General features: G+C 43.0%; 1 protein-coding gene and 1 long non-coding RNA gene across 12 annotated transcripts in view; one reads left to right on the top strand and one right to left on the bottom strand.

The window, feature by feature from the left end:
- Positions 1 to 463: 463 nt before the first annotated feature.
- On the bottom strand, positions 464 to 6,608 carry LOC112972857. The gene is made up of 3 exons (XR_003255805.1): positions 6,205 to 6,608; positions 1,937 to 2,022; positions 464 to 1,411 (listed from the first exon to the last, which is right to left on the bottom strand). It is a non-coding gene; the product is annotated as an uncharacterized LOC112972857 (long non-coding RNA).
- Positions 6,609 to 6,746: 138 nt separating this feature from the next.
- Positions 6,747 to 22,713, top strand: part of FKBP4 (FK506 binding protein 4) — a 36,433-nt gene continuing 20,466 nt past the window's right edge. For all 11 annotated transcript variants that reach the window (XR_003255804.1, XM_026079954.1, XM_026079955.1 and 8 more), the window contains exons 1-9: positions 6,747 to 6,928; positions 11,750 to 11,894; positions 13,188 to 13,330; positions 17,864 to 17,984; positions 18,521 to 18,677; positions 19,054 to 19,144; positions 19,491 to 19,574; positions 20,281 to 20,466; positions 20,953 to 21,192. Coding sequence is in view for 10 of the 11 variants with exons in the window: in XM_026079954.1 (XP_025935739.1) it covers positions 6,845 to 6,928; positions 11,750 to 11,894; positions 13,188 to 13,330; positions 17,864 to 17,984; positions 18,521 to 18,677; positions 19,054 to 19,144; positions 19,491 to 19,574; positions 20,281 to 20,466; positions 20,953 to 21,192 (1,251 nt within the window). In the remaining variant the exon portion in view is untranslated. The remainder of the gene's footprint in view (positions 6,929 to 11,749; positions 11,895 to 13,187; positions 13,331 to 17,863; positions 17,985 to 18,520; positions 18,678 to 19,053; positions 19,145 to 19,490; positions 19,575 to 20,280; positions 20,467 to 20,952; positions 21,193 to 22,713) is intronic.

A 22,713-nucleotide genomic window follows, 5' to 3' on the forward strand; every position in this document is an offset into this window, starting at 1 on the left:
GGTTCAATCCTTAAGGGTCCTTCTGAAGCCTGCAAGGATCCACATGGGTAAAATGTTGGGGGTTGTGCGAGGGACGCAACACAAGGCACAGGACAGCCACTGGGGATGAATCACTGGCTAGGAACACATGCAACCTGTCCAGTGAGTGAGGAAGACCTGATTCCTACAGATTTGGCTGATATACCTAAATAGGGGAGATTCTTTGCCCTTTCCTCTCTCTCTGCTTTACAGTCTAGCTGTAAGCACAGTATTCAAGCACCAGTATGCTGCAAGGCCTGCAGATAGTAAAGAATTAGTATGATGTGAAGAATGGTGCTGGGCCATTGTCTTTCTAACGTGTTTATTAATAAAATTGAGCAGAGAGGAATGCTGATATTCAGCATTTGCTGAAGAGACAAAAGGGCTTATATTCATTATGTCCATTCATTATCAAGATGAGACTGTTTATAGGGGAGAACACACCTTAATTAAGAAACTGAGCAGAAAGAGATTAGATAGACTAACAGCTAACCCATAGTCTGGGGCAGAGTGAGAAGGCCCGAGTGGATTCTCCAAAAAAAGTTCTCCTAGGCAGGCAAAACTATTTGGGGATCACTGAGGGACTTGCAAAGCAGATGGGGGATGTGGCCTTTTAGAATGCTGATGTTTAGAGCTCAGCTAGTCTCTGTGGGCTCCGTTTATTATCAGTGAAAAGAAACAAGCCATTGGAGGGAGCAATCTCTCTGGCCTACTTTTTAAACCTCTTCTTTAGGGTGACATGGATCACTTCCTACACTCCACTGCCTGGATCTCTCCTAATTACAACGGGAGCTCAGGACAATTAGCTCTGATGTAATCCCTTCCAATTAGATGAATCCCGTCTCAGCAGTCCAAGGCCTACACGGAGAAATTAAATGATGCTGAACTCCAAAAATGCCTTAAATGCCTTTTATCCAAAAGTAGCTAACTTACAACTTGAATTTCAAGGCTTGAGATGTGCCCTTGAGCATGCTGGGCAAGCACGCAAAGCTACAGTTTTAACATTCCATGTTCTGTTGCATGACTGTAATTTCGAATCCAGAATAGAAAAATATCATAATCCTGCTCTGCTCATGTGAAATTGGTCCTCAAAGCTCCCCCCAGACATTCACCCAGCCCGATCTTAAAATAATTATTCACTGACAACTATTTCCTGCTATTCCAAAATGAAACTAAAAATGCTAATATTAGCTGCTTCAAAAATCCTTCCCTCCACAGACAGTCTACATCATTCATTCTCACTAGGCTGGGAGGGAAACACAGGAGGGTGACCAATAAAACTTGGAGACTTCTGTCCTCATAAGCACTGTAGGACTGCTGGTGTCACATGGCAGGCAGGCCCCAGCATCTGTATGGAAACAGTGATCTGCAAGTGCACAACCTAAAAGATAACCTGAAGGCAAGAAGACACAGGAAATAAGGATGCATTTATGTCAATGCAATCAAAAAAAACCTGAAAACCCTAGAACTTATAATTTGAAGTGCTTAGGAAATTTGATGGCATATATAATACACGGTGAAGACTTATTTCTTTCTTCTCAGCAAGATCATCTGAGTTCAGTGTGACAATGCCCTTGTTAGCAAGGGAAGACTCACTAACTCACTGTAAAACTGAGTCACATATGCTTAGTATGCTGAGTAGTGTGAGTGCGAATTTAACACGCAACAACTGAAAGTGCACTTGAAAGTTCTATTTCAGATTCATATAAAGAAAATCCATGTCTATACAGCAAGAGTAAGTGGGCTCAAGAGTTGGCTTAAGCACACAGGTGATAGCCTGGCCTGATGTTAGGGCAGTTATGTGCTCAGGCTTTTCCCTGCCAGTGGGTCTGGAACTTGATCTCAGCCTACACTCAATGTGTGCTCACATATGAACATCATTCAGAGTAACTGGTGATACTTGAGAATGGGCTCAAACCTGTGCTTTCCTGAAGATGGGAACAATGACTTTCTGGACTGCACGTTCCAGTTGTGTTCACATGCTTCTCCATCCCCCTTCAACACCTGTGAAAGCATAAACACCATGAAGCCACCAGCGGGGTAGGCTACAGCAGTAAGCCATGAAACTTAAAGACCAACCAATGTGCAACAAAGATGAAGAGAAAAAGCACTACAGTTCAAGTGCAACAGACAGAACACAAACAAGAATACAATACCTAAACTCGGGCAACAGCCTTTCCCAAAGAGCTTATCAAAACTGCTCCAATAGACTATTGGAGATGAAGAAGCTGGAAGCAACCAAGCAATAAAGAACAAACAGAATTAACAGAAGCTTGCATGGGAAAGATAAATTAGGAAAAAAACAATAAAGAAATCCCTCTTATGTTACTTAACAATATCAAAGAAACAAAGATAAATACATCACGGGGAAACTAAGAGCCAGAGAAAAAGTAGGTGAAGTTGTAAAATTAATAATGAGTCTAAAGCAACAATTAAAAGCTGGATTCACCAAGAAAAACATCACAAAAACCTCCAATAGTGTATACCTTCCAAAGGTGGCTGTTGATAAAAGTCAGGTAGGGAAAAAATTTAATCCATACAAATTGACAGAACCAGATTATCAAAGACATTTTAAGTCAAGAAAGCAATTCACTTTTTTTTTTTTTTTACAGTTACTGTGCTGGAGTTACTAGAAAACTGATTAAAAACAAATGCAGTACCATTTTTAGTATGAACACATCAGAATCAACCAGGCAATCACCTATTTGTAATTACTGACAGTAGTTTCCTATGGCACTTTACAGCAGTAGATCACAAAACACTACAATTTCCAAGCTTAGTAAAATACTGCTGTGTTTTAATGAAAGAACCAGGAATTGCCCATCCTTTCTGGTGAGGTTAGCATGCATCCATTAGGGTATACTCACTGGCTACCATGCAAAGAAATAGAAACCTGAGTGTGTAAACATACATCTGCCCAGCAATCTTAATTGCTTTTTAAAGATAAAACCTCAAAAGGAAAGAACAAAATGAAAGCAGCTGATGATATTTGTTTGGATAAAATAACTTTGCATTTGGTTTGGAATGGTAATCAAAATCTTAATTCAAATATACTTTGAACTAAAAATAGGCTCATAGGCTATGATCAGTAGAGACAGATATACTGAATCAGAAGAAATATCTACACAAGAAAGTGCTAAATTTAGCCTTTTTAATCTGTATCTGTGATCTAAAAAAGGGCAGCACCTATCGCATAAATGGAATTCACAGATAATGCTAAACAGAAAGTAGTTATGTGTAGAAGCACAGGAGAAAAAATAATAATTTTACCAGAAAATAAAAAAGAAGAGAACTTATATAAATGCAAGTCCTATGGCCTGTACTTTTCAAAAAGTGTTGACATCTGTTGATGAACAATTGGAAGAGCAGCTTTGAAATCACTGAGAACTGCAGATCCAGAGCCCTTCCATTCCTGCACATTGGAAGGGTTGGGCCTCATTTGCATGCCTGTTATGTAACAGCTCAGATCATTTCTCTTTGAATTTTGCTGGGTTTTAAAGTGAGGGATGAGCGTAACACCACTGTTTATATTTGAAAAGGAACATGAGAGGCCTGTGTCTAATGCTTTTCGATTGGGGGTCATGCCAACCTGCTATAGTCTGTAGTAATGCAGTAAAGGGTAAGGAGGAACACTGACTTCATCTCTTCTCCTGAACTAAAAAGACAACACGGGGCTTGTTGTGTTAGATACTGCCAGGAGTAAGGAAAGCAGGTATATCAGGACACCTCGGTGAAGCTGCAGTGGAAGCTTCTCAGGCTCTGGGCTTTTCAGAGCCCTATGAATGAAGAGCAGTTAGGGTGTAACTTGGCTGGAGGGCAGCGGCTGATACCCTGAGTGGTCTAACATGGGTATTACATACAATAACAGTGTAGGGTTCCCCTGAAGAAAGCTTGTGCTCTGCTTTGTACTTCAAGGGTCATACCACTGAGAGCAACAAAAAAGTGTGCAAATCAAACAGATTCAACTGTTTCCTCCTTATTATGCATCATTATATTTTATGCAACAAGCAGAAGTATTACAAGCTATCCTTGATTTTTTAAATCATATTTTCCAACAGGCTACAGCCCAGCTGTGTCATACTATGCCTATCTTTTCATGGCTTTTTGTCCAAACCCTACAATCTCTGGCAAATCTTTACACAAATCTATTCATAAATGTAGCAAGTTGTAAACCAACATTAGCTAGGCTTGACCTGTTGGGAGGCTGTTCCAGAGTCTTGCTGCAACTAGTTGTTCTGGTGACATTTGATTGCCCAGGCTACTCTCTGCTATTCTGGATGTTCATCTTACTTGTCTTTCAGTCTGCATGGAATCTATTGCCAAAACTTTAATTTTCATCACTGTTAATCATGCCTCTCAAGCTCTGAAACCTTATTTTTGAATTCCCCTCCCTTGCGTAGTTACTGTCTTTACTTTCAAAACTATCAGATACCTCAACTGTATATCTTCTGAAAAAGGTCTCTCATATGACTCAGGGTCTTTTCCAATGCCACGGTAATATAAACAAACCTTAAAGGACATTTGAAAAGAGGCTTAAAAGACGGGAGACTCAAACCTCTTTGCATACAGCAAAAAATTTTAAATCAGCATAGAGCATGATATAAGAAAATCTAGGTAAAAAGAGAGGTCAGGGACCCGATGACTTGGCAGTGCAGAGAACTTGTGTGTTAGTGCTGACCTGAGACTACAAACCCAGTACAGTATAGACTCATCAGTCAGGGGACAGAGGAAGAATCTCCATGATTTTGCTGTACCTCAGCTAATAAGACCTGCTAGACTTGCTGGACCTGAACCCGATTTGATGCTTCTCTGTGCTCCCCAGAGTGTCAAGATCTAGGTTAGCATGCACAGAAACAGCTTTGCACCTCCCACAGATTTAATCTGCAATCTAAATAACTCATCCATGGGAAACTGAGAGTTGAGTGCGGCTAGAAATTTCTAGACCAAATGCACCCAGAAACCAGTCTTGTCTTTCTCTCTTACCCTCACCCCCACTTACTCCTCAGATTGAAACTGCACCAAAGCATGTTTATTTTGGGGCTGAAAGGCACGCTTTTTTAGAGGGGAAACCTGATGATTTTGCTCTTTATTTAGGCTCTTTCCACTGTTTTCCTTTACCACTGGCAGAGCCAGGCTAAGGGTGCTGAAGTCTTTGTGTACTGTGCACACATGCAGTTTTATATTGGCACAGAGCAACTCCTGGCTCCTTGCAGAGCCAGGACAAACACAGCCTGCCTGCTCACAGACCAACTGCACACACTGCTGCCCACTCCCCTGCAGCCTTCCCAGGCATCCCTTCCAAACTAATGGGGGGGGGGTCTGAACTGCACGGACCAATGCCATGAGGTGGCAGTGGGGACTGGAAAACCAACTCTGGAAGTACCGAGCATCACTCTGCAAGCCTCTTCCCTTCTACCCTCAGCACTGGCTTTTGCCATCGAAGGGTCAAACATCATGTTGAGAAAGCTAAAGCAGAAAGCGCAAAATACGCAGCTGTCTTTTCCTCGGCTCTGGGGCCCATGTACGCCATACGGGCGTTCTCACTCAAAGCCAGCTCTAACTGGGGTCGGGCCGCCGCAAAGCACCCCTCTCGGCCCGGCGGGCGGCCGCGGTTGGGGGCAGCGCCGCCGCCGCTGCCGATGTGCGCCGCGCGCAGACAGCAGGGGCCGCTCTGGGGCAGGAAGAGAGCTTTTGGGGGCAGCGCCCGCCCCCAACCACCGCCCAGGGCGCCTCGAGAAAGTGAGAGAACGAAGGAGGAAAAGAAAGTTCAGGAAGGGTCGGGAGCATGCCAGCAACCTCACAACTCTCACGGACCGCGCGGAGCGGGAAGCACGCAGAGTTGCACACGGTAGTCCAGGGAACCCGGCATTAATGGTTTGCAGTAGAAAGTTTAACGTTGTAAAACCTTAGCTTTTGATTTACTAATTTATGTCAAAATTGCCAGACAGGATCCTGGTCTGATACTACATCATTGCAAGTTGCAGATACTTTGGCTGAAGGTAGCACGCAGCACCATAACCTTTGTGCTGATACAAATAAGCGGCAGAATCTGGCCTGCTAATTCCACTACACTTGTACTAAAAATCTTCATTTTCAAAGCGGGTTTCTTTTTTAATGAATGCAAATCCACAACAATGCCATCAGTCTGGCAGTGGGTCAATGCACAAAACCAGTGGCAGGACTTACCCCCATACAAACGTTTTACAACTCAAAGGTAATTCTTAGCCACAGAACTTGTGTCAGAAGCACACTAAGCCTGCTTCCACCTTTCCTGACTCAGTTTTAAGCATATAGTTTTCCAACGAGATTCCCCAGCCCGGCAAGCCAAGAGATGTGCAAGCTACCCCCACTACCGCTTCTGAGAAGGCACTTTGCTTTGTACTTATTTGTGCTTTCACATAAATCTAAAATATATAGCAGAAAAAAGATTTGCTGTGCGCTGATGACAACGCGCCCGCCCACTAGGCGACTCTTCCCCTCCCCCTTGGCCGCGTAATGCGTACTTTCTCCTCAACCCCTTGCGCGCTCAGGCTTTTTAAATCCTCTCGTTACCTCTCTAGAAACTTCTTGGCCCCTCCTCCCCTCCCCTGTCTCCTCCCCTTCCGCATCGAGCTCTGGGCCAGCGCTGCGGTGGAGGTAGAAACGTAGGAGGCGCGCGCCTGCCCGCTGTCCGCGCGCCGCCGCCACAGCCAGGGCGCGAGCCGGCCAGCGCGGGAGTCGCGCGCGGCAGCCGCGCGCAGTCGCAGCCAGCGGACGAGGGCCGAGGCCGCTGCGGACCCCGCGTCGACCCCCCCACACCTCCGCAGCGGTGGCAGAGGCAGGCGGGATGACGGCGGAGGAGATGAAGGCGGACGGGGCCCCTCTGGAGGGGGTGGACATCACCCCTAAACGGGATGAGGGCGTTCTCAAGGTAACCCGGCGGCTGCTCGGCACCGTTCTCGGCTCTGGCTTGCGGGGCCGGCGGGAGGGTTTCGTGGACAAGGCGTGAGGTGCCGGCCTGGCGCGGCACCCCGGGGACCCCTGAGAGCGCGCGCTTTCCCCCTGCCCGCCGCCCCGGCGCTTGTCGGGCTGCGTGATCCCTTTTTTTCCCCCCTTCCTTCCTTTCTCCCCTTCCTCCCCTAAGGGCACAGCTGTTACCTGGCTACCCGCCGCCCGGTAGACTCGTGCGGACCTTGCAGTTAAATATTAGCCACGCCGCCCCGGGGCAGCGGGCGGGACGGCGCTCCGCCTTGCGCGCGCAGCCACGTGCGCGTGGGCTTGCGCGGCTGCGGCGGGGGGGACTCCTCGGACCGGCCAGCGGGCGCCCCCCCCTTACCGGAAAGGAGATACTCTGCTCGCGGCGAACCGGGCTTTCAGCCTCCAGCTGGGAAGGTTAAAACGGATTGCGAGGAGGAGACGCTGCTCGATGCCTTTAGGTTGCTGCACGACGCGCGTGTGGGCGAGGGGGCGATCAGAAAGTTGTGTGCCTTTGCAGTTCTCCCAGAGTGTGCTTCTGTCCCCACTGCTCGCTTGTTTGGGGGAGTGTTGGTTGTTTTTTTTTTTTCTTACAGCATGTGTTCTTGGGGACAGGGACGTTTAAAAAAAATAAAAATGGAAAAGTATAATGTATATTTTGTATTCATCCGTAATTGGTATAAAGTAATGGTGCTCTTCGAACCTGACCTTAAGAATCTGAAAAAGAGGCTCTCCATCTTGGTGGGAGCAATTTCTTAAACGTTAGATAGTGCCTTTTCACTTGGTCCTGAAGTAAATGTAGTCTCCATCTCTGTGGCAAGAGCCAGAAAGGCTGCCTTTTGTTCCATTTCATGGGAAAAATTAGCTATTAGCAAGCTACAAGTGAGGCTGTTAGTAGCATGGACTGCAGAGCTAGTTGTGGTCACAGTTTCTGCTGTATATTCAGCATGCCAGTAGCCTGGCTTCTTTCTTCTGTACTTGCAAGACAGTTAATAGAAGCGGCAGAATTCATATGAATAAGGGGGGAGTTACATTAACTTCCTCTTTTCTCTAAAATTTCCTATTTCCCAATCTGTAGAAGCTTCTTCAGTCTCTCTAGAAATTTTAATGTTAAACAATCACTAGAAGCTTTTCCCCTTCCCCCTCCCCTTTTCCCCTTCCCCCTCCCCTTTTCCCCTTCCCCCTCCCCTTTTCCCCTTCCCCCTCCCCTTTTCCCCTTCCCCCTCCCCTTTTCCCCTTCAAAGAAGAAAAGCAGCAGGGCGGTAAAAACAAAATTCTGGCTTTAGCAAGACTTGTCTTCAGGGCACTGCTTCTACTTTCAGGAAAGATTTTTGGGACCAGACTGAAGATGTGTACCTGGTTCCTGTACCCTACTTTACCCATGTTTCTGCTAGCGTATTTTGGTGAGGGTTTCTAGGTTTCATATACAGCACAGTATCAAGTTAAAGTTGTCACATACGTGGCTGCCCACAAAGCTGCCTGCTGGTCTGTCATCTCAGCTCCCTGAACATTGTAAAATGCAATGTTATAATGCCTGTTTTCTTATTGCATGTACTACCTTTTGATGATAGGGGAGAACCAGGTAATAAAAAAGGAAAACACTGGCAAGAGAACTGAGGAAAGGTGTAACTTTGAACTGAAGAGGTATAAAAGAATGTAGAGGTCATGAAGTTAATCCAGTGTGCCTTTAGGGGTTTTATTTTTGTAGTGATGTAGAAATGCAGAATACACCTACAGAAACCAAGGGTCTAACTCTCAACTAGTCTACACCAATCTTGTACTGGTATCATTTCACTGATTCCTGGAAAGTTCTGATTCGTTCATCAGTTTCATATCAGGATAGTGTCCAGAGGTTTTTACCCGGTGGTGTTGAATGTACTTGCATCATTTCTAATGTAAGCATTTAAGTTCAGAAATAGAAATGAGTTTGCAATCCCAATATGAACAGAAAAGGCAGGATTCTGCATTTGAAAGGGAAGTGGGTTACCCTATTGAAAATACTGAGTATATGAAAAAAAGAAACTTGATTCCTCTCCAAAACAAATAAAATGTGAAAGAATAACATTATATAAATACTGAAAATGAGATATTCATGACTTTAATGTTGTCTAACTTAATATGACACTTGAAGAACCTGGCATTTGAAAGAGCTTAGTAAATTCTCATTAAATGCAGTTACTTCAAAATGATTCCAAGTTGGCTGTCTTAAAACTACTAGTCTCTCCTAACAATTTCAGTCCTTTTTTTCCCTTCTCTATTTAAAGCATCATATAGTTCAAATTGGTTACCAGATTCCCATTATTTTCAAATGTGTCTGTTTACTTATCTCTTTCAGTTACAGTTGCTCGAATTGTCTTCCATGGGAAAAAAAAATTAATAAATTGTCTTAGTTCTGTAGCATTAAGAACTGCTGTAGCATTCAGGTTATGCAGGATGAGGGGGTGGTGTAGTTAGATAAGGCATCCCTCCTTACATTGAGCCTTCTGTCTGTAGGTAACTGAGCAGATGTAACTTCTCTTCTGCCTCTACTGAGATACTTTCAGCTTGTCAAGACATAAGCTACTGACAGCTTCTATTAAGACAGCTTCTGACAGAAGCTGTTCACATTTGCCTCTGTTTCAGGCTGAGGGTCCTAGAATTTCACTATCATAGTTGGGGGGTGGCACAAAACAGGAGATTCTGGTAGTGATTGGTTGCAGGAAGTTGCAATTTGGGAGTGAGAGTCCCAAGGGGGCTTGCACCTTCAGTGCAAACCTGCAATCAGTATAAAAGCATGGAGGAATATGATGTTTTCCAGATATGCATAGATGTAAGCAAGTAAGTTCCCCCATTAATTCCCTTTTGCCTAGCTAAAGTAATGCCAAACTTTGGCTAGGAGCCAGGTGGTTTCAGTCAGTATTGGAGAAAAACAGAACTTGAACTTTATAAGTCCTGTTATTGGCAAGGCCTCGTATCCATGTTGCATGAGAGAAGTGGGCATTTTTCTCTATATACATTTTAAATGAATACCAGAGAGGTTGGATGAACTTGCTTTTTGTACAGTGTAGACTTAGTTGATGCTGGTTTTGTTCACTAACCGGTAGCACCTCTTGAAAAGAATGTCAAATCCTTGCAGTTTTATATGTGAAATAGGGGTGCTGACAATCCATGTTATAGTTGTGGGGTGCCGAAATTAGTATTACAGTTACAGAATCACTGAGGTTGGAAGGGACCTCTGGAGATCATCTAGTCCAACACCCCTGCTCAAGCAGGGTCACCTAGAACACGTTGCACAGGATCGCGTCCAGGCGAGTTTTGAATATCTTCAGAGAAGGAGACTCCACAACCTCTCTGGGCAACCTCTTCCAGTGCTCTGTCACCCTCGCAGTGAAGAAGTTTCTCCTCATGTTCAGATGGAACTGTCTGTGTTTCAGTTTGTGCCTGTTGCCTCGCGTTCTGTTGCTGGGCACCACTGAAAAGAGTCTGGCTCCATCCTCTTGACACCTTCCCTTCAGATACTTGTACATGTTAATAAGATCTCCTCTCAGCCTTCTTTTTTCCAGGCTAAACAGGCCCAGCTCTCTCAGCCTTTCCTCATAAGAGAGATGCTCCAGTCCCCTAATCATCTTTGTAGCCCTTCGCTGGACTTGCTCCAGTAGTGCCACATCCCTCTTGTACTGGGGAGCCCAGAACTGGATGCAGTACTCCACATGTGGCCTCAGCAGGGCTGAGTAGAGGGGGAGGCTCACCTCCCTCCACCTGCTGACAACACTCTTCCTGAGGCACCCCCCTCCCCCCACACCACCCCCCAGGATACCATTGGCCTTCTTGGCCACAAGGGCGCATTGCTGCCTCGTGCTTAACTTGGTGTCCAGCAGCACTCCCAGGTCCTTCTCTGCAGAGCTGCTTTCCAGCAGCTCAGCCCCCAGCCTGTCCTGCTGCAGGGCCTTATTCCCCCCCTCGGTGCAGGACCCTGCAATTGCCTTTGTTGAACTTCATGAGGTTCCTCTCCGCCCACCTCTCCAGCCTGTCCAGGTCTCTCTGAATGGCAGCACAGCCCTCTGGTGTATTGGCCACTCCTCCCAGTTTTGTATCGTCAGCAAACTTGCTGAGGGTGCACTCTGTCCCTTCAGCCAGGTCATTGATGAAGAAGTTGAACAAGACTGGACCCAGGACTGACCCCTGGGGGACACCGCTAGCTACAGGCCTACAACTGGACTCTGTGCTGCTGATCACAACCCTCTGAGCTCAGTTCCTGATTGTTACTGTGTTAGCTGATAGAACTAACCTGTGTTGGGGTGAAACTGTTATCTTTGTTAAACTATAGAGTAACCTTCAAGAATCTCAAATTCCTTGCATGCAACATCTATTCTAACAAGGAACTGGTACATTTTTGTTGTTAAAATGCTTTGCGTAGAACATGGAAATTTGGGGTAATGATACAGTGTTGGTAAGGAAAGTACCATAAGCAGATAAAGTAAAAAAACTTGCCTATGGCTTTATCTACATTTCACAAACATCTAAAATTTGCTGGGGAAGGATAAGTGACATTGTTAACTATGGATGCGGAGATCTCTAAGCTAGTGCCAACTGTGGCCATTCAAGTTCTCATATCACAGCAGAGCTGTCTTGAGTGTCCATGCATTTGCAACACTACTAATCTGTAATATATTTCCAGTTAACCTGCAAATCTCATATCAACTGAAGATGATAATGTGTACACCTAAATAAATGGAATTAATGTCCAGTTGGCGAACTTAGTTTTCATCATCTTAGTGTCACTTACTCTTTTTCTCAGGTTATCAAGAGAGAAGGCAGTAGGACAGAGTCTCCAATGATAGGTGATAAAGTGACTGTCCATTATACAGGATGGCTTCTTGATGGCACAAAATTTGACTCCAGTCTGGACAGGAGAGACAAGTTTTCATTTGACTTGGGGAAAGGTAATGTTTGATGTTGACTAGTCTTAATGATGCTGAGATGAGGATTCCCTGCATGTGTGGCTCCTTTGTATGTTAAAGTTGCTATTTTAACTTGTTCTCAAAATGTAAGGTTTTTTCTCTTAGAATGGCCCAATCAGAACTGCTTTGAGAACTTTCTGAATTGGAAAAAATATATGCATAACCACTTCATGAGGTTTGTGAAGAATTTGGAGGACTTCAGACAAATGACCCCAAGGGAAGCAAACTCACCTTCATGGGAATTCACCCTGAAATGTAATGATAAAAGTTAGTTAAATAGCCAGCATGTGCATTTTTTGATCCTTTTTTGGCAAAAGTCTCGTTTAAGTATGCTTAACTGTGACCAATTACTGAGACGGTGTACTTGGGCAACTGTCAACTGCAGTTGAAGAATGGGGAAATCTATTCCCTCTTTCCCTAAACTTTCAAGTTAATCCAAATCTGGGTATCAAAGTACACCTCTTCATTATCAAAAGCCTTATTTTTTTGGATGCAAAAAGCATCCTTAGTGTGACAAATCTTACTATTCAGTTTCTTGATTCCCCCTGACAGTTATCCACCTGGTGCCTTTTCTATTTGGGGGATAAATTCTGTAGTGTACTGAAATTGGGTGATATGAGGGATACCAATTAATACAAGGTTAATACATGGGCTACTTGATGGAGTTGAAAGGAGCAGCAAGTAGGAGAGCTTGAGTGAGAGAGAGAATTTTGTTACTTTAGGTTCCAGCTTCTGTTCACTTTTGGCTTTACAAGGAATATGTCTTCCCCTTTCCTGTCCCCTTCTGTTACAAGTGTATGTAACTTTTAGTTACCACTCATGCTGGTCTTTGCCAACTGATAAAGTACAGAGAGAAAAGACTGTTGTTTTGGATTATTTTCAAAATATAAGCAGGCAATCTATCACCCTAAGACCTTCTTCTTTGAAGAGTTTATTGTTATTTTCTAGCACTTGAGATTGTGCCAGACACTTCAGATATGGTCTGTGTTCAAATGGCTTGTATTCTCTATAGGGGGAGGAAAAGAATCATTACATTCAAAATGAAGAAATTTTAAGAAATTTCAGATTTGGATCCTCAAGTAGCTTTGTAATTTGATTAGAATTTAAACTGATATATGCAAACAAGAGTGAGTGCGATCAAGTCCTTCAGTACTTTTGCTCTGTCTGGCAGATTCTTAAGTTTTGTATGCTAAAAGTGATGATGCCAAGATTCACAGCTGATGATCACTTTCATATGTGCCTAACAATCATGCGATTGAAATCTGACTTGCATAGGTGAGGTGATCAAAGCATGGGACATTGCCGTGGCAACTATGAAGGCTGGAGAAATCTGTCGGATTACATGTAAGCCAGAATACGCCTATGGCTCTGCTGGGAGCCCCCCAAAGATACCTCCCAATGCTACACTGATTTTTGAGGTGAGTGGGAGACAGTCACTAAAACTGTACACTTCAAAAACAGTTACAACAAAAGTGTCTTACTGTAGAAAATGTGTGATGTAATGTGCTGTGCAACACATAGTTAACCTATTATTTCATTATTTAGAAAGACTGTAGCTGAACAGTTCCTTTTAATGAAATCAGTACAGAATAATTCTTGTGTCTCAGAATTCAGGATCATCATGTCACAGCTGGATATGAACGTTAGCCTGTTATCCCAGGTAGTCAATCTTGTATTTTTGGAGCAAGAGGCTGGAGGAGCAAACAATTACAACAACTGTACTGGGTCAGGCCAAAGGTTCGTCCTTCCCCGTGTTGTCTGTGACAGTGGCCATTAATAGGTGTATAAGTTCTAATGAGGTTTAAGAAGTGTGGAGTGGCATTGCAACTTGTGGTTGTAAATCTGCTAATGCTAAAATCTGGCAATACAAGTTGGTATTGGACAGCATGATGAGATATACATGTCTTGTTTTACAGTAGATCCTACATTCTGCAGCTAGGGATCCTACATTACAGAAGGTCTCAGTGTGCTTTTAAACAGGAGTGTTACGTTTTGGGTCTGAGTTTCGGTCTCGTTGGTCGCCGTATTGTTGTCTTCTGTAAAAAAAAAAAAAAAAAAGAAAGAAAATATGATCCACTAAGGAAGGGGGTGCAAAACAGAGATGTACTGGTGATTTGGAAGGTTTGGGGTTCCCTTATTCTGGAGTTTTTAAAATATTTGAATGTTTCTCTCTTAGGTTTGATCTGACAATTAAAAAAATGATTCCATATAGGAAAATGAAGGTTGAAAAAAGGTGTAAAAGGCAGGTTGTTAAATATTTTTCAACAGAGGTGGAGAGCTGTATATCATGATTTCACTTAACACATGAGTAAATACAACTGTCTGCTCATAGGCTTGTTTTTCTTCTGTTTTTATGGATGCCTTACAAGGGGAGCCTGTGGATTCCCAAGGCTTTGTATTTTTTACCAACTGGCTGAAAACTTTCAATGGAAGACTCTCAGGCTAAGGTTGTGAAGTAGTTGAAAAAAAACAAAAATTTTTTATTCTGTTTTCATTTTGCAAGACTCAAAATAACCATACTTATGTTAAACTTTTTTTCAACAATAGAAAAGGCAATTAGTGTCCTCAGTCTTGTATTTTTCATATATATGTATGTGTGGGTGGGTTGGTGAGCATTTTTTTCATTTTTTTGTTTTGTTTGGTTTTTTTTTTTTGTAACATTAACACAATCTTTTATGAGCTGCTCAGGAAAAAAAGATAACTAGGCTGTGTAAACTGCTAAAATCTATATATTTGAACAGCCATGAAAGTATGAAGTCTGTTTTCTATAAGACCAGAACATTTTAGGAATCCTTGAAACGCCATAAAAAACAGTTGTTCAGATTCAGGTTGTGTGGTGAAGACCAAAGTCTTTCTGTGGCTCCAGGCTTCATTGATCAATCTTACTGTCACAAGCTCATTTGAATATACTTGACCATGAGACAGATCCAGCAGTCTTGAGTTTGGTGTCTGGGTAACACTAGTTTTACAATTCACATGAAGAGTTCATCTCCTCAGAGGTGAACTCCAAGTATCATCTTAGTATCTTAATAAGCATGGAGCTGGTTAGGATGAGTGTTTCTTAAATTCTGTCCTCTACTGGGGAGGTTACTTTTCAAGAAACCATGTCAGGTGCCTTCTCTGCCAAGGGTGGTGGAAATAGCAGTTCTCTTCTGTATTGCTTCAGTAGAGTAGTTTCTCAGAATGCTGAGACCTGTGTTTGATTTCTCATAGTTAGAGAATAATACCAAAGCTCTCCTGGAGCATGCCCTGACAAACAGCCTGTACAGTGTTCTGGGAGGATATATTTTTCTCATTTTTGAAACTATTCCATTTTCCAAGAAATGCTTCAAAATTAATTGGGCTCAAGAGGAGGAGGATGGACTTTTAAAGTATGGGGTTTTTTGTTTGTTTGTTTTAAGCACTTAACCAGTGGAATAGACTCATACTTTTAAGGTGCTTACTCTGGGGGCATGAGGGTTCTTGAGTTCTGTTTGATTGCTCTGAGATTGTTTTATCCAAAAACTGAGGAAGGTGAAAACAGTTCTTGGAGTAGGGATCGGAAGCCAATTTAATTCTAAATGGAAATGATGAATATCTATTAAGGGTAAAGTAATCAGTGTTGGATACTTGTATTTTTATTTCATTTTTCCATGAACTTGTGGGTAATAGCATTAGAGATGTATTTTTTTGTGGAAGGATTCAAAAAATACTGCCAGAAAGTAGTATGCCAGGCCCCCAAAGGATGAGCACTTGCTCATTTCAGGTATGCCAAAATTAATATTATTTGTGCAGTTAATGGTTCGAGAATAATGACTTGTGAACCTCATCTTAAAAACAGGGTTTCTTATAAACCTAAAGATAGTCACAGTTCATTTGTATTTGATTGAGCTACACACATGCTGGAATGCACAGTTCTGTGTGCTTTACACCAAGGTAAGTGATACTAAGTGTAACACAGGACCAGATTGAAAGGGGAGATAAAAACAGCTCTTGTTCTCCTTCTGCTCACTCTGCTGTCCATGCATGCTGTCTAAAAGCTCAGACTTTCTACCTTGACTGCATGGCTGCATAATAAAGCATTCATAAGGGCTTAGTCAGTAGCACACAGGATGGCTACTTAGTTTTTCTTCAACAGTAGATGGTACCTAACCTTTTGATTAAATAGAAGTACAATTGCAACAAGGGATTTTTCTTCCGAGTACTGCTGAGAAGTACTGAGCTTATCTGATGCAGTCTTGGATTAAATTGGCCCACTCTGTAGCATTATAAGCTAACAGTTCAGTAAACCACCTATTTAGCTTTGTGGGCTGAAAATTCCAACATGAATCACCTTTCGGTTGAGGTGAAAAGCCTTCTTTCTAGGTAACTTGTGCAAAATGAGAAGTAGCTGTCCTGAGGTGACTTAGCTTGTTTCAGTCCGAATATTATTTGGGATTAGATATTCATCAAAATACAAAGTGGGACTTGTTGTGATGAATATCCAATTCCTTTTGTATTCCAGGTATCTGTAAGTCCACTGTCATGAACCTCCACAGCAGTAACCTTGAGCTTTTTTTTTTTTTAAACAATGTACTTAGTCTAAACAATGCTGATTATAATGGCTTGATCTCTTGTGCTCTTTTTACCATTGTCTTACTCAAACATATGATAGCAAAACTTGTTTTTAGTTTTCTTAATTTCATAGCAGTAATGACAAGTTTCTCTTTTGTGACTGGACAGTTTTTCCATCTTGTCCTGTACTCCCATTTCAAACTATGATTTGCACTAAAGACTTTGAAGAGCATGTGAAGTTTCAGGCTGGATAGTCATCTCTTTTACATTAACATCAGCTCTTACAAATTCTAAACAATTTGTTGCAGCAACAATTTTAGATTAAAGGTGGGCCAGATCTCCCTTTTTTATTGTAAAGTACCTTATTTACATTTCTTTGTTAGCAACTAATTTTAGTCATCTTGGTTTCTTCTTTGTTTTGGAGATGATTTTTTTTCTGAAGTGATCCCACAATACACAAAGGTCAAACTAGAGGGGAAAATACAACAGGCTTAAAATGAGAACAGTAATTGTATTGAGATATGCAAGCAGGAATGACACAGAAGTTTTGAAACTATTGTCCTCTAGCACAAGAGTAAGAGGTTGAAGAAATGAGTAGGGAAGAGCTGAAATCTGAGCAGAAATGATGTTTTTGAATTTGCTTTAATATTGCAGGACAAGCATTAGAAATCAGTTTGGGCTCAATTCTGAGCCCTTTGAAGTTGATTTGAGTTTGACTGCAGGTGGAAGGGTATGATCAAGCATTAAGGGAAGGATCTCATTTGTATTTAATTTTCCTCCTCCTTTTCTCCATGCGTTACTTAGACCTTTTTTTGCCTCTTGGATACCATGGCACTACTGATGATTCTGCTCATACTAGACTCTAGCCTGACAGCATGTGAAGGCTGATGATCAATGCATTAGCACTGATTGGCAGGTGTAAGCAAATCCTTTCTGGCTTTCTGCTGTATTTTTCATATGTTCAAAAGACATTTTCCTTGGCCGGGGGGGGGAGGAGGAATCCTGCATGCAGACATGAGCAAAAATGCTATTAAAGCCTGTAGGAGAAAGGGACAATTTTCTCCATAGTAGTCTTTAAGCATTGTGGGTCATTTAAGCTTTATTCAGAGGCTAGGCTCACACAGTCCTTTCCATTAAAGATCTTCTCTAATTTATAGTTTTCAGGGCTTTGTTCTCCAGCATCCTCCATCTCTAAAGGTCTGAATATAATCTAAGATATTTCATCATGTTTCCATCTAGTATCAACTTAATACAGTAGCTGCATAGCCTTAGCTATCTAATATCTTACAGAACCTTGGATCATCATGCCTAAGATAGTGCCTGCCTAAACAGTTACAGTTCTAAAGATCTCTGGAGAATGAATTCCGTGAGTTATTGAATTGATGCGAATAAATGCAGGTGTTTTCTTCTCTCTGCAGATAGAGCTGTTTGAGTTTAAGGGGGAGGACCTCACTGATGATGAAGACGGTGGCATAATCCGAAGAATCCGTAAGAAAGGGGAAGGCTACTCCAAGCCCAATGAGGGTGCACTTGTAGAGAGTAAGTCAGTTACATGAATAGTAACTGGGCTAACCACGTGGGAGGGCAGAACCTTTTTACCACCCACAACTCTGTCTTGAGAGAGAGGAATACCTGGCTTCTCTTTCCCTTACTAAGTAACTTAGGAGCCAGGCTAGAGTAGCCTTTCATTCTCTTGTTCCTGGAGAGGTTTAAATTTTCCAGCAGGGATTGAACTTGTGCTCTTCAGAGATTCTGAGTCTGCTCAGGTGCTCACTTGACCAAAAAAGCTAGATAAGTCTAATAATGTATTTTCATTTTCTGAGAAACAAGAGGGGAAGTAGTTCTGGCATTTGTTGTTGGAGTGAAAAGAAAACTTGAATTAAAAAAAAAGGGGGGGGGGTTGCTGGCTTTAGCCAGTGCTTCCAGTTGCTAATACTTGCTTGGGTAGCTACTTTCAAGGAAGACAACTATTTAGATGGAGAATTTGTCATTCCCTGTATTACCTGTGCTACCTGCCGCTCACTATGCAGGTATCTTCTGATTTGTCTCTGGCTTGTTTTGTTTTTTGTGACCAGTCCAATTTGAAGGCAGATATGGAGATCGCATGTTTGACAGGCGGGAGTTGCAGTTTGAGATTGGAGAAGGTGACAATTATGATCTGCCTCATGGTCTGGAGAAAGCAATTCAGAAAATGGAGAAATTGGAGGAATCTGTGTTCTATCTCAAACCCAAGTGAGCTATTTCTGATCTTTTTGATATTTGAAGAGTGTATACTATGCATCTGGCAAGAAAGAAGTAGCATTCTGTAAAGTCTTTCAGCTTAATCTAATACCATATTAAAGACTTGGTCAGGCCCAAAAGTTTAATGTATGGGAAGTATGAAACTCATTACTTAACTGCTAGATTGAGTAGCAAAAAAAAAAGACCTTAGTCTTTATAGTGTTAATACTAGTGAATATTAAAACAAATACTGTTGTTCTGTTTTTGTAACCTTGTAATAATGCTGTATAGACATCCCAGACTTGCATGTTTTCTTTGCCTCTAGCTTCTGATGTACAAGCATGGCTATCTGGACAGCTTCAGAGCAGTTTTCTTCTCTATCTTACAGCTATGGTTTTGGAAGTGCTGGGAAGGAGAAATTTCATATTCCTCCAGATGCAGAGCTACAGTATGAAGTGAAGCTCAAAAGCTTTGAAAAGGTGGGAATGAGAGATGAAGTCTCAAACAGATTGGGAGGTAGGGAAGAGGTGTTGAACTCAAACAAGAAAGATGAATCTTTGAACTCTGATCTGAAGTATGGAAGCTACAGCTGTAGTGACAACACACAGAGTACTTGGCTGAAATTGCCCTTGTTCTTACTGAATCCCTGTCTTTTGTGGTCAGTGTCTCTTCTGGTCTAGCCCAGTTTCCGTTTTCTTCAGTAGCAGTTCACAACTCTCCTTTGCCAAACCTATCTTTACCATACCTGTTAGTGAGAAACAGCATAGCCACGTGGATTTCCCCCAGAAGTTGCATCCTTGACTTGAACTCTTTATTTTTGTTTAGGCTAAAGAATCTTGGGAAATGAACACGGAAGAGAAGCTGGAACAAAGCTGCATTGTGAAGGAGAGAGGCACTCAGTACTTCAAGGTAAATTACAGCCTCCAAGTTCTGTTAGCATTTCTTAACTCATGTCATGAGTTGGTAATGATGATCTACAGTTTGTCATTTCAGAGTGCTGTTCATGGTATCCTCAGATAGCCTCAGATAGGATTGCACTATCCAAGTATTAGCTGCTCTGCAGGGCTAGCTTTTCTTTTTTTCCCCTCTCCCCCTCAAAGCTGTTTGCTGTACCTAGAGGTAGCTTTGGGGCATACACTGAGTAGTGGCAAGGTTACAGTATTTGAAGCTGCTGCTATGAGATAGTGCTGTGAATGAGAAAAATTCATTTAGGGTACAGATGTGTGGAGAAGCTGTGCTTTAAAAGATTTGACCAGCTCATGACAGGCTTTTTCTGGAAGACTCCCATGATCTTCCTGGTGCAGTGGTAGCCCTGATGTTTTGAGATTGCCTCATCTTCCTTTGTATTTAAAGTTGAGTATAAGGTGGGAGCTCAGAGCAAAGTATCAGTGCTGGCCTATACCCACAGCTTTAGTGGGTAGTATGATTCCTAAAGAGTTTCTGGCCCTATGCAGGAATTGCTGACAAATACTGTATATTGTTTGATGATAGAAGTTAGTTTGTTTACTTAAAATTGTTTTCTCTGAGGTATGGCTCAAGGTAAGCAGAAGGGGCAAGAGGCAGATAAAGGTTATTGTCATGAGCTGTGTGGATATTTAAACTGCTGTGTTTACAGGAGGGGAAATACAAACAAGCAACATTACAGTATAAGAAGATTGTGTCATGGCTGGAGCATGAATCAGGAGTTTCTGATGAGAATGATACAAAAGCCAAGAGCCTGAGGCTTGCTGCCCACCTTAATCTAGCTATGTGCCATCTCAAGCTGAAGGAATACTCCCAGGCTTTGGAAAACTGCAACAAGGTAGTAAGAGTTTTTGTATTCTTAAACTCTGTCAGTTTGCTTGTGCAGCTTATCCCTCACTTTAGCAATTTAAGGGAGACCAGACCTCATGCTGTTCAGCCTATCTTACCAACTGGTGCTTTGGTAGTACCAAATACACAATGTACAAATATTCTACAATACATTTTCGTCATTATTCTTGGAATATCTTTTAATAACTTGCTGCTGTATTAACTGAGAACATTCAAGCATTTAGAAAGTAAAAACAGGGAGACGAGGCAAAGACAGTGGTGTTGGCAAAGATCAAAGAGCTGGTAATAGACCAGGATTAAATATCTGATTTCCTGGTTCTCTGTCTGAAGTCCTACTCTATTCAACCCTCTCTTATTAGTAAGCCCCGAATTCCAGGAGAGATGTACTTCAGAATCAAAGTCCAGTTTCTAGGCGTCTCTGGTGATCTGGCTGGATTTTATTTTAAAAAAAATCGTGCATTAATTGTTTATGCAGGCACTTGAACTGGATAGCAGCAATGAAAAAGGCCTCTTCCGACGTGGGGAAGCCCACCTGGCTGTTAATGACTTTGAATTAGCCCGGAATGATTTCCAGAAAGTGATACAACTTTACCCAAGTAACAAAGCTGCCAAAGTGCAACTAGTAACTTGTCAGCAAAAAATACGGGAGCAGCATGAGAAAGAGAAAAAGATGTATGCCAACATGTTCCAAAGGCTTGCGGACAAAGACTTTAAGGTAAGCAACACTACTCCAGAAAACTGCAAGGTTTGATGTCAAGTGTTAGGCAAAGAATAGTGAGTTTTTATTGTATTCAGCTTACTTTTTAGTACAGATAAATAGCACAATGGGAGAGCACTGAAGTAGCTGCCTCTGAAAAATGGGAATAGCCAATGCTCTCATGATTTTCAGGCCATCCTGCCTGAACAAGACAACTAGCAGTACCAAGCGTTGCACGGGATGCTTTTACTTCATTTCAGCTAATCTTTCAGCAAAGCACTGTTAATATCAGTGAGCAATTGAAATGATGAGATGCAAACATGATAACGTTCAAGAACTGAAAGAAGCACCTTTTCTCCTTAAACTGATTGTTCTAAAGAATCACAGAATCACAGAATCGCTGAGGTTGGAAGGGACCTCTGGAGATCATCTAGTCCAACCCCCCTGCTCAAGCAGGGTCACCTAGAGCACGTTGCACAGGATCGCGTCTAGGCGGGTTTTGAATATCTCCAGAGAAGGAGACTCCACCACCTCTCGGGGCAACCTCTTCCAGTGCTCTGTCACCCTCACAGTCAAAAAGTTTCTCCTCATGTTCAGATGGAACTGTCTGTGTTTCRGTTTGTGCCCGCTGCCTCGCGTCCTGTCGCTGGGCACCACTGAAAAGAGTCTGGCTCCATCCTCTTGACACCCTCCCTTCAGATACTTGTACATGTTAATAAGATCTCCTCTCAACCTTCTCTTCTCCAGGCTAAACAGGCCCAGCTCTCTCAGCCTTTCCTCATAAGAGAGATGCTCCAGTCCCCTAATCATCTTTGTAGCCCTTCRCTGGACTTGCTCCAGTAGTGCCACATCCCTCTTGTACTGGGGAGCCCAGAACTGGACGCAGTACTCCAGATGTGGCCTCACCAGGGCTGAGSAGAGGGGGAGAATCACCTCCCTCCACCTGCTGGCAACACTCTTCCTGATGCACCCCAGGATACCATTGGCCTTCTTGGCCACAAGGGCGCATTGCTGCCTCGTGCTTAACTTGGTGTCCAGCAGCACTCCCAGGTCCTTCTCTGCAGAGCTGCTTTCCAGCAGCTCAGCCCCCAGCCTGTCCTGCTGCAGGGCCTTATTCCTCCCTCGCTGCAGGACCCTGCAATTGCCTTTGBTGAACTTCAGGAGGTTCCTGCCTGCTCATCTCGCCAGCCCCCTCTGACCGGCAGCAYGGCCCTCTGCTGCATCAGCCACTCCTCCCCGGTTTGTATCATCAGCAAACTTGCCGAGGAGGCACTATGTCCCTTCAGCCAGGTCGCTGATGAAGTTGAGCAAGACTGGACCCAGTACTGACCCCTGGCGTGGCGACGCTAGCTACGGGCCTCCAACTAGACTCTGCACCACTGATCACAACTCTGAGCTGTGCCATTCAGCCAGTTCTCAATCCACCTCACTGTCCACTCATCTAACCCACACTTCCTGTGCTTGTCTATGAGGATGCTATGGGAGACAGTGTCAAAAGCCTTGCTGAAGTCTAGGTAGACAACATCCACTGCTCTCCCC

Source organism: Apteryx rowi, unplaced genomic scaffold (genome assembly GCF_003343035.1).
Source record: "Apteryx rowi isolate R43461 unplaced genomic scaffold, aptRow1 scaffold_506, whole genome shotgun sequence".
Classification (NCBI taxonomy): Eukaryota; Metazoa; Chordata; class Aves; order Apterygiformes; family Apterygidae; genus Apteryx; species Apteryx rowi.